The 12,341-nt window shown below is 42.9% G+C and overlaps 1 protein-coding gene across 2 annotated transcripts in view; it reads left to right on the plus strand.

Annotated features, from left to right (window-relative positions):
* The window catches only part of LOC143181118 (semaphorin-1A), a 260,427-nt gene that overhangs the window by 26,880 nt on the left and 221,206 nt on the right, over nucleotides 1-12,341 (plus strand). For both annotated transcript variants that reach the window (XM_076381357.1, XM_076381358.1), the window contains exon 2: nucleotides 1,434-1,613. In XM_076381357.1, the coding sequence (XP_076237472.1) occupies nucleotides 1,517-1,613 (97 nt within the window). In that variant the 5' untranslated portion in view covers nucleotides 1,434-1,516. The remainder of the gene's footprint in view (nucleotides 1-1,433; nucleotides 1,614-12,341) is intronic.

Here is a 12,341-nt window from a genome sequence, read left to right on the forward strand (position 1 = left end):
GGAAGTCTGAGAGACTTTCATTAAATTTAATATCGCGCCGCGAGATATCATCGGGAAGTTGCTCCTAGATCATTCCTGTTCATAAGAGAGATTAGAGTTCAGAGTTTAATAGTGTTACGTTTCATTCGATCATTCTCGTTGCGAGTTAGTTTCGGCAGGCTGGGTTCATCCAAAAGATTAAATTTGAGTATAAATAGTAACGACTTTAAATACAATTGACAGAGACATTGTCGGGATGCCGACTATGTTTACCAGAAATCAGGTTCTTTGTTGTTCTGAGAGTTCCAGGATAATGGACTAAGACTAAATGAAGCTCTATAGCTTGCGGTGTTCTATTAACACGGCAGGAAGTTGATCTCCCCTCGAAGCCGATAAGAACTGGATTATTTAGAAGTGGAAACATCGGTGTAAACTAAGGGGATAGCTTAAAGAGAGGCTGGGAAGAAAAACGGCTTCGACTTTCTATCTGTGTCCCAATTTCCGAGTGGATGCAGTTGGATTCGTCGTAGTTAAATTCAATTTAAGACTCTCGATCTTCACATTCGCGTAGAGGAATCTAATTACGCTAATAGAATTTGTATTAGGCGGGAGTTAAAAATGCACGGTTATCGAACCGCGATGCGATCGATGCTGAATCCTTTCGCGCATTTTAAAGCGTAGCACGAACAATGAGAACGTAAACCACAGCTACAACGTCGGGGCTGAATTTTAAGCGTCTGAAGACTGGAAGGCGAGCAGAATTAAGTTCTACATTCTACGTATACACAAGATGATTCCGAGCGGGAATGGTAGTGGCGGTGGTTAGATATGCAGCCCGATTCAACGGCAACCTTTATACTATACATCTCTGTACATCCGATTTTCCACCTAATCGCGGCCGTATTCGAAGTCATAGCAGCAGGACAAATAGAAGCTCCAGCTGCTGACTCCTCTGCATAATGCATACCACCGTCTTCTTGTTCATCGTCGTCGCTGCTGCAGCACTTGTGGGCCTCCTTCGTTCATTCGTTAGTCTTTTATCTTACCCGTTAGTTTCTTTCTTCCTTCCTTCCTTCCTTCCCTTCCTCCTTATCTCTCGCCTGGTGAGGCGGTGGTCCGCCATCGCAAGAAGTCGTGCATGTATAAATTCTCCACGAAAAAGAACAAAGACGACCGCGCCTCAGCTTGCGCCGCCAGCATCCCCCTTGTTAAAAACTCGAGAGATTTAAGAAATGTCAGCATTTTTAACGCGGCTACGCGCGAAACATTCCTCCGGGCCAGTGGCAACAGACTGTTCTTGATTACCAGTTTGGTGGTGTTAAGGATAGAAGAAATGGAGTAACTGGAGAGTTGGGACGCGAATTTAAGTGTCTAGATATGTACTTACGAATAAATCTGCAATGGTTTTAATGGTAAATTGGTTGGCATAAATATTTGTGATTTATTTGTTTCAGGAATGACGATCGGAGCGGCGATGACGAGGATTGAAAGCTACCGCTGATTCATAAGATACCCTGCAGGGCCACGCGCTTCCAAAATGAGCACATCGCTGCGAGTTTTGGCGCTAATCAGCTTAGCCGCGCAAAACGTGGCTTGGCCGCAAGATCCCGTTCCTAGGCTGCACGTCAAACATCGTGAGTTATTTCATCAATCATAAATCCTGCTGTTGCATGTTACAGTTTAGTTTCGATTTCTTCTGCTTAACGTTAAATTGAAGCGCCAGGTCTTTCTCCTGGCTTTCAATATTAACGGAAATAATTTTCTATCAGTTGACGAGTGAATTATAAATGGCTAATGTGTTTCTTGGAGAAATTAAAAGAAATAAAGAATTTGAAGAATTGATTTCGGAATATTTAATATTTGAAAATTTTCAAAATTTCAAATTTCAAATTTTCAAACTTTTAAAATTTCAAATTTTCAAATTTTCAAATTTTCAAATTTTTAAATCTTCAAATTTTTAAAATTTCAAATTTTCAAATTTTCGAATTTTTAAATTTTCATATTTTCAAAGTTTACAATTTAAAAAATCTCAAATTTCTCTACATTATTTTCAATTTCGTAAGTAATACATTAGTCGCTATTTAACAATTTCCAAGGTTTCAGACAATCCATAATACGTTGTAACGCAAAGCGGGAGTACCTTCGATTAAGACAACGAAATCGAGAGTCTAAAAACTCCAGCACTCGTGTTTTTTTATCATCACATTAATGATAATGCGACGCTGACTTTGATCTGCGTCAGGTTTCGAACGCGAGAGAATTTCATATAATGAAGCCAGACACTTGCCACGTTATTTTATAGATGCATTGAATTACCAAATTGATCCTGGCCGCCGTTTTAGAATATATGCGTAAATCGAATTAAAGTTAACGAAATTAGTCTATCGAGAATCAGCGGCCACATTTTACGCGACCGCGCTCGGCGCATTCATTTTCCGTCATTAACTCCGATACTTGGTAATCACGTCACATTTGCTCTGCTCTCTGTACAGCACGATTGTTTCGACGCTTTTTTGGCTTTTAGCTGGCAGAAGGTGCTCCCGCGCTCTGAAACGTCATATTATGCGAACTAAAATTAATTACATCGATTAATGGCCTCCTATGTTGGAGGTTCCATTGAGTTCGTTCCACTTCATTACGGTGATGCGCGACAGACTATCAAGGGAACAATGGAAGCACATTTTACGAAGAGTTTAATAAGAAAAGGGGCTTAGATCTCTCGATTTGTTCATCTTCTTTCCTTCGCGGTTCTCTTAACTTGTGTAGTAATATTTTAAGTATAGGGATATTCTTTTCAACCCTTTTTCTTCTCGAGCCTTTTACAATAGTGGTTTAACAGGAAACAATAACACCGTTTACCGGGAATTCGCCGATAAGGAAAAGTTAGTTCGCTTCTTCGCCGTGTTCTTTTTCTATGGACCCTTTCACGCGAGAAATTTAATTTTCCCCGCGCGAGATAAAGGGTCCCCGATGATGGAAAACGCGCGTCTAGCCCGCCGTTCGGAATGAAACGATCCGTGCATACAGCCGACTCGAAGGTTGTCGCCCTATGTGAATCGAGAACGGCTGAGGCGTACCTTACCTTGAAGAGCCTGCGATAGAGGGAGAGAGGTCCGCCGAGTGTTCGACATATACACATACACTGCCATTCAAAAGTTTCGTTGCAAAGGTTAACGAGAATCATTAACTTACCTACGCGTCTCGCGACATTAATACTTTAATTGATTCATTTACATTCACCGATTTTCAAAACGCGACAATTAAAAGCAAATTGTCCATTACCTATTCCTCTCGGAACCAATATATCCTGTCGTAGCCTCTGCAGAAAACTACATAAACCGTATCTTAAATGGATCAGGCACGAGCAAAAGGTAGCGACGGCATTCAGAAGAAGTCTTAAGGCAATTTTCACAGAGATAGATTACGTACCCTTGCGTTATGAAGCCGCAAAGGGACGCAGGCAATTCCGAGCGCCGTAAAGTTTTATTACACGCCGTTGAAAGGGAATAAAATTCCCCAACGTCAGGCAAATCATTCGATTAACCCGCGAGTATCGCGACACGGAGGCTGCTCGGTGCTCGAGGCGTTTTGTATTCGTTAGCAGAATGCAAATGCTCAGAGGGTGGTCGAACTTTTGAGCGGCGGTGTATACACGTCGCTCTCGCCGACGGGTCATCCTCGTCGTCGGCCGTATTCCGTCGATTCAAAGGCATTTCCGCGCGACGTGAACACCCTTTCGACCGCACCTGTGGATTTGGCCCGTCGTCGTGGTCGTTCTGTCGTGCAGGTGCTGCCAGCGCTAAGCACAACACGCCGTATCGACTCGACGCTTTGCTCCGGAGACACGCTCTCTCTAGTCGAGTCGGAGAGGCCAGGATAAACGTGGACGAGGGTAGAAAAAGAGGAACGAAAGAAAAAGGAGTAACCCGAGGGGTTGAGAGGATGAGAGGAAGCGGGAAGGGGAGCGGTTGGCGCAGGAAGAACGAAGATAAATTAGACGTGGCCGGATAAAGATTTCTATTATTGGTAGCCGGTTTTTCTTCGGTACGTTTCGCGATGCAAAAGTAAGGACAGCTTCCGGGGAGGTGGTAAAATTTATTCTGCTTTTTATTGAACATTCGGGACGGAGGATGAATGTAAAGCAGCAGTTTCGGCGTTGATCGGAGGGGAATATGTACCTTACTTTCACTCCGGTTTTTATGGACTTGGGGGGACTGCGTATACGCTGATCCAGGACGTAACGCTGAAAAAAAGGCGCGTGATTATGCGCTGCTCGAAGTTATTAGATCGCGCTTGTGAACTGTTTGGGGAAAATGAAATGGGTGTAGGGAGCGATAGAAGTGTTTTAGATATTGAATATTTTATGGTATACACGGCTGGATAGATAGTTATTAAATTATTAAATAGTTCGCGAGTTTGAGATGGGTGCGAAGAAGTCTATGGAGTGTGTTACATAATAAAAGAACTTAAAATTATGAAACCTCGAGCGATGATCGTCATAAAGCTATAAACAGCTTGCCGTTTTCGTGACTTTATCACTTGCATTCGCTATAAAAAAGCTTCTAACGTTTTATATCAATGTAGTGCACCCTCTCAGCCGATCTTGTGTAAGTGAAATATATCAGTAGGAAGTCCCCATTTGAACAGGAGTTGGTTAATAATACAAGGTATGATTCTAGATAGGGAAGCAGAAAAGAAGCGATGCGAAAGTTGTAGAAAATGAAGTCGAAAGAGGGTGGGACGGTAAGAGGATAGAACAATAGGGACGAAGGCTCGATGGGAGGGGCCATTAAGCGGGTTTAACGACCTTTCGAAATCCGTACGTGAATCTGCCTCGGAGCTTTTGACACGGATCAAATATTGGCGTGTGTCGTGTCGATCGACGCGACCACTGCATTGGTCCGCTTTGGTAAATCCTATTGAGTATTCAATTACGCCAGGAACGGTGGGGTACATAGGTAGTCGGTCGGCTCTAGCTCGGTTCAGATGAAATTGGACGGTCGTGCGGCGCGCAAACCTACGCCACGTGATTATACACTCCGTGCTTTCGGATGCTTTCGGTCAATTGTGTACATGTTATGGAAATACGTGTAGCAGACACCGCGACGCTAGAGATACCAAATAGCCGGAATTTAGGGCACTCTGTTTCGCGTGGAATTCCTTAAGCCCGACGTCTAAGACCGAGAAAAGGCGAACCAGCCGATAAAAGCCGAATTGTATGGTCTTCGTGTGCTCTCGGGAAATGGTCGAGTTCCTTGGCTACGTGAACATCCTTCCATTAGCATGGAAAGCTTCTTCGATTACAGCAATCGTAGAAATTAAGTGCTATTGGCGTATGCCTTTGAGAACTGCTGTGTTGCGGTGAATAGAGATGAGATCACCGAAAAGAGTTATTCAACGTAATCTGAGGTATCAAGTCGCTTTAGATTCCTAATTGAGGTGTCTGTTTCTGGTTAGAATAATAATGAACATCGTGAAATATTTCAATTTAAATATCCTTCAATTTTCTTTGTGATGCAAATCCAGTTTTGGCTAGGAAAGAACGGCACGGCGTTTATTCAATTGAACGACTCCAATTTTCCCCGTATCTATCTGCGACTGTTTCAGACGAGACGTTACACGCTCGCAGAAGACGCAACGGTTACGTAATGGGGGAAGTGGGTCGTAATTTACTGAAATCGGAAAGAATCTATTCAACTACGTAATAGGAGCCGCAAAGTGAACAGTCTGCTGGGTACGTTGACACGTTTCGACTATATACAGAGCCGCGTACACATTGATAGCGCGAATCGGGCGCAATAATATATCGGTATGTAGGTTAGCCATTGCATCGCAACGACGGAAGCCGTACACTTGACTGGCTTTTGTCAAGAGTAAGCTCGTTAGGACTCAGAAGAACTTTGTTAAGCTTCGAGACCGAGCAGCCGTCAACGGTTGCGTGAATATGCAGGTGTTGCAACGGATGCACGCTTGCATAGCAAAGTCTATAACCACCGCCATAGTCACTTGCCGATGATTACGATCACGAGCCACCCGAGTTTCGATCCAAATGGGTTTTGATCCCTTTGCTGCGACTAAAGTTAAACAGTGAAGTCCTAAATTCGAGAGAACTTCGTTACGCGAGGCAGTTTGAAAATTTGTTGGTTCAGCTTGAAAAAGCGACTGTCAGAGATTTTAGTAAGTGATGAAGACTTGAAGGGAATAGTTCTCTGTTGAAGTTCTGTACATAGGTGCCATTTCTATTGTTTATTATACTGCTGAGCCCAAAATGGATGACGGGGAAGTCAGCAGCTTGTATTCAGTGAATAGCTGTCTTAACATGATGTTGCAAATTTATGACGGGGTACGGTCGTCAATCATTAACACGTTCCTCAATGCAAATTTCGTCGTTGCATTACTATGTGTTGGGAGGGAGCTGAACTATTAGCGAGCTAACCGAATTATCTTTGAACCTAATTTGGATACTAGTGTTATATTATTGCATAAGGAGAATTTAATTATAATAATCACCAAAAATAATTGTGAATAGCTGTATTTGAGTTTTTCAAAGTACTGCAAAAGAACTATACATCGAGCTTTTTAGTACCATTGTGTACATCCTAGCATTAAAAGCGATTACATACTTCAACAGTAGTAATATTTCTAGCTTAGAGTCTCTATAAATAAAACTAGGGTTTGTGTATACAGTCCATACACGTGTACCAATCTTCTGTTACTTTTCACGACTGGGACCAATTTTCAAAAACGTGTTCTCAATATTTGCTAACGTTTCGTGTAAATCCCTTCAGTAGAAACGGTCGTTCGAAAATTTTGTTCATCCCTGTGCAACTGAAACTACGCACCATACTGCACAGCTGGAACACAACATGAACGTTCACCCTTGTTACCCATGGCCACGGCCGATAGCAGAGCTGGTAAAGTGAAAATGGTCCAAATCGCGTTCGAAAGTTGCACCTTTGACTGGAATGCAACTCGCTGCGCGCGTATCTTTCTAGCAAATCTTTCCACGCGCATTCTCAGCGTGCTTCTCGCGGGAAACAGCGCAAGGAGTCATATTTTAAACCGTAAGGTCACAGGGCTACAGTTTCCATAGCTTATACAGCTGCTCAGTCCAATGCAATTCGGCTGCATGCATAGGACACGCTGGACAGAGTACAGGTAGTCTACTTTCATTAACTGCTCCGCGTGTGTAGCGAGCGTAACGTGCATGTTGCGTAGCTAGTCTCGTTTGTGTTTATTTATAGGCGAAATTCACAATGCGCCGAGGCACGGGCGAGATTTTAACAATTATTGTCCTCGGGGCACGTCGTTGGCTCATTTTCGGAGTTCCACGCGTGACGGTGGAACGAGGACACAGAGCGTGATTTTTCATTCCTCCAGCTAGACGTCTGCTAGGACACGTGTGCCACTCCATTATGGCTCGTTTCGTAACCGCGATTTAGGTGGACGCGAGGATATTCTCGAGCGCGACCCGATGTCGAAAGCGGTAATAAATTGACTGCAAATCCATAGACGAAAAATAGAAACAGATATTCGTCCAGCAGCATAGCGGGATTCTTGAAATCTCTGGGCAGAAGTCGGAGTGATAAATTCTGGCGTGCCGTTTCACCAGGCGATTGAAATTATAATAGGACGTTAATTATTCGCGAGTGGTCCGTGTTACGTAACGCAGCCTATCGATCGTCGATTGTGAAATATTTAAATTCGTGGCGGAATTTCTTGGCAAGCCAGAGCTCTCTCGTACAGGCGTTGTCTGGGCTACGTCGATAATGGTACCGATCGGTGGCTATCGAGACACGTTCGTGTTTCTGTTTACTGGTTAATCTTTCATATCCACGGTTAAGATCTCCACTGGGGCAGAACCAAACTCGCAGAAGTTTGTCCCGGAAAGTTACACTTGGGTCGTACTCTCCGACAAATCCACTTTTCTGGTAAGACTCGTGTACCACGCTGTCATAACTTGTGGGATATGTGTCCCGGTGCAGCGAGGGGTATCATGAATTCTGTAGGAACGCGTGTAATCACGAAATTAGTTGAAAATTTATCGACAACGGGAGCCATTAATCCTAATCGGTGGGAATTTCAGAAACACGTAATTTCAGTAGTTTCACTCGCGAAGTTTTAAGTACTATAAGCTTGTCACGAATGTATGTACTGTCAGTAGACGGATCATTACAATATATCAAACTAATAAGCGAAAAAGTTTAGAAACTATCAAATTTAAATATTTGAATTTAAGTGTGAAAGCTTGAACATTTGAAAATTTAAAGATTTAAAAATTTGAAAATTTGATTAGGTATGTGACCATTAGGTATCAGTTTTCTTACTAGTTTTAATAGCTTTGGTTTGTGTCAACAGTTTCGTAATTGATAGTGATATTGTACATATGTTGTAGTTCGCAGATAGCAAATTAAGTTCAGTTACAACAATTAGCTTCGTAAAGTTCTACACGAATATTATCACAGTGTAGTGTACTCTGCTTGGTCATAGAATAGTAACTACTAAAGAGACCACATTGTGATTTTATGGTGCCTTTTGATCAGGCTAACTTTGATCATTAATAGAGGCGAATACAGAACTACAAAGATTCGTTACGCTGGATTACGTTACCTCTCTAGTTACAGAGTTGATTTAATAGCCGGAATTGTTGAAGCGATAGTTGCATTTAATCGTGTCTAAGTAATAGCATTTTGTACCTGAACTAAAATCTTACGAAAAATTGAACGTGTATACTGGTTTTATTAAAAGCTTTCAGGGCTTTCATTAAAACATCCAGTGCAATCTTGCCACTAGCAGCTTTAGCTCTCTCACATACGCGAGCCATACCTTGTGTACGTGTTCGTTTGTAGTCGTAGTCATTATTGGTAATATTCGGTCAGGAGTCTTTACTAGAATTTTAAGAGACAGTAGAAAACAGATTTCGTTAACATTCATACCACACAAAACCTAATATCCTGCAATTTCTTGGATTATAATGTGAGAAATCAAACAGGACACAAATTAAGTGAAAGGTTAATTGGCTGTCATTAAACCATTAATTTCGTGCACTTTCAAGATACGAAGTAGTTACAATCGACGATCATGATCTCGAAACCGCGCATTATTCGAACACATAAAAGTCCGTAATAGGGTCATATGAAATTGTGAACTTTCTAAGTACATAATTTCCTCGACTGACGTAACCAGATATGCTTCTCCTAATCAAGCCGCTTCTCCTCTGTTCGACAAAACAACGACTCAGCAATCACCATCGACGAGTTGGAAAAGGTATACACATCCATATTTAGCCATCCACTCTTCCAGGCAAACGAACGATTGCATAGAGACCAGAGGAGCGTTGATTAATGAATATTAATCAAACTGGATCCAGCGTAGAAGGACGAGAAAACTCCTGTGCCTCGCAAAAGCATACGAAAGGAAAATATTGTCACGAAACTCCTGTTTGCCTCGGTCGAATAACCTCTCGGTAGTTGACCGCAGTGATAAATTGGATCGATCGGGCTACTAAACATCAATCGTTAATGTACTCGATAGCTCGATGGCTAACGAACGATATCTGAACGAGAGCAGGATGGATAAAAGAGGAGAATCGAAGGGTGGCAAGCAGAGGAGAAGGGGAATAGAATACTTCTCGAAGTGATTGATCGTCCCGTGAGAACGACGCCCGTTTCGTCCTCGCAGCCGTCGTTCGTCCAAGCGATCGTCGCGTCGCGACGCGACTCGTCAATCCGTGACCTGCACACGTTTCAGGATGCCGTTACGACGGATAGATTTATTAATGTCCGGGGATAGAATTCTCTGGTGGCAAGGCTGACGGGAAATCAATAAGATGCCGTCGTGATAACATTATATTAAGAATAAATAACGATTCACGATGGCGAAGGCGATCATTTCGAGCGCGGCACTCGTCGACGGCTTGAAAACAGGCTTCGAGCACGGGACGAGTATATTAAGCCCCGTGTATAATGTGTAATATCGCGATGGGATACGCGCGTAATCACAGTGGAATTTACTGGTAATCAGTGCCGATAGGAAATCGATGGAACGGTAATAATAGAAGAGGGTATATTGAAAATAAATATTGGCGGAAAAGAATAAAGTTTCTACTGTCGGAGTGACGCTCACCGGACGACGCTGACGCCGCGGCGGTCTGACGTTGACTGAAGTTAAATAATCGTAAAATTCGATATTTTACAGCGCGTACCAAGCGCGCGCTCTTCAAAACGAATGGGGAACAATTGCAGCCGCGTTGTCCCGTTTCCTCTGTCATGCTATTATAATGCGCTTCGTATTTCATTATACGCGGTCTGTTTAGTCATAAATATTAGGTCAACCGGCAAGCCATTCGCGTTTCGCTCCCGGGGAACGCATTGGCTTTCGAAAGATTACACACGAATCGCACGAGGAAATAAACGAGTAATATCGCGGTCGTTTGAAATACTTTCAGTAAATACGGTATTTGAATTTTAAACGAATCGTGTGTATTGTTCGACAGTGGGAGGGAGGGAGAGATACAGACAGAGAAAGCAGGGAAGGGAATTCGCGGAGGATTGGTTGACATAAGTCAAACGTTCCTCTCATACAGTAACGTATATCGATTAAACGCGAAACGGCAAAGCAACATGGAAAAATAAATATACGATGAAAAAAGACTGCCCTAGGGAGAACAGTCTTTTTTTAGGCCGCGCGTGTGCATAGAGACGCGTATACAGAAGGTAGATAACTGCGAATATCAAGGCAGGGCAGAGAGTAGTTGGTGTTCGAACCATGTAGATTCGTCCTAGCCGAGATACACGTACACGTAAGCTATGGATCGAAGCATAGGTAAGCAGTTACGATCGTCGATGCGCTGACGCTGGATAAGCTCATAGATATGCGCTTGAAATAAGCGGGGATAAACGAGAGGAACGTTTGTGCCACAGACGCGTGTAGGTATAGGTGTGCTCCAACTCGTGAATGGACCAGCTCAGGGTGCAAGTGTCTGGCTGACTTTGCGTTACTTCGCAGCTTAGAAGCAATATTCAGCAGGTGCGAATATTAAGCTGGCTCAAAGACACTGTAAATTGGTACATAAACACTTCACTCGTAAAGTTGAACGTATTAGCCTTCGACGTTATATCGCATTTGTTTTGGTATCGCAGTAAGATTTCTTCTGCGAGTTCTTTCTCGTTGAATAGTGGTGTTTGGGTTACTTAAGGCTCGTGCGAGGGGACTGAAGTGAAGTGGAACGGATTGAAGGAGATCTGTGCGAGTTGGAGGGAATTGGAGTGAGTTAAAAGCAGGTTGGACCCTATCTAAGCGAAGATTGAGAATAGCTTAAAATAAATTATGCTTCATTCTATCAGAGTTGATTCGATTAGTCACCACTGTCACAAATTGCTATTTTTAACATACTTCAACATTCTTCATTGACTAGGAAACATATCCTTCTCACGTCCGTCCCTCTGACGATGAGAATCGTTCAGAGTGTCACCGTCAGTCCTTCAGGATTAATTTCGACGCGATGAAATAGATTCTCGAGGTGAATTGTACTTGTTCGGAGGCGCAAAAACAACATGGCTGTAAATCGCGGGAAAACAGCGACGGCACATGACCTTTTGCGGCAGTTGCTCGGAACAATATTGCTCGGGGAGACAGTGCTTTTTCTGGATACGCCGATACAAAATAAAAGAGATAAACGGGGCAGACGCGCGAACTAGGTAGTTGTATACGTATGAGAAAGTTTAGATAACGTTGTTGCTGCTATGCAATACAGGGGCGCCGATAACGAGCGACAACCCGTGGGTGAATACAAATTTTCGTTGCCCGTGTGAACGGTTTCGCGCGATAACTTCGCGAAGGAAAATGTCGCGTGCTAGCTGACGCGACCGAGACTCGAGACGCGATATTTTCCCACTCTATCGCGTGAATCGAACGCGTTTCGATCACGGTTAAGCAAACTCCGCCGAGATAAACCGTTCTATTAAATTATTATCGGCGTCGTTGTTTGCATCGCGCACGCGTGTGTCGGGAACCAAAACGGCAGTTTGTTTGTTAAACAAATCACGATGAATATCGACAATAAATATTCGACAGCGAGCTTTAATATGCTACTGAATTTGCGGCAGAATTTGGGTTAATGAGTGATTTAAAAATGAAATTCATAGCAGTGAATTCTCTGTTCTCTCGAAACGATATATATGACTGCCTCTTTTTCATTTCAGTTTTATGACACTCGACGCAAATCAATTTTTGCAATATAGAATATTTTTAGTTTAACCATGTCGTGACGTATCTGTGTTCAACGCAATTATTAGACGTGATTTTTCCAGGGTAGAAATCTTTGAAAAAAAAAAGGTCTGTCTTGGATTCTCGACTTATCT

Source organism: Calliopsis andreniformis, chromosome 6 (assembly GCF_051401765.1).
Source record: "Calliopsis andreniformis isolate RMS-2024a chromosome 6, iyCalAndr_principal, whole genome shotgun sequence".
Taxonomy (NCBI): domain Eukaryota; kingdom Metazoa; phylum Arthropoda; class Insecta; order Hymenoptera; family Andrenidae; genus Calliopsis; species Calliopsis andreniformis.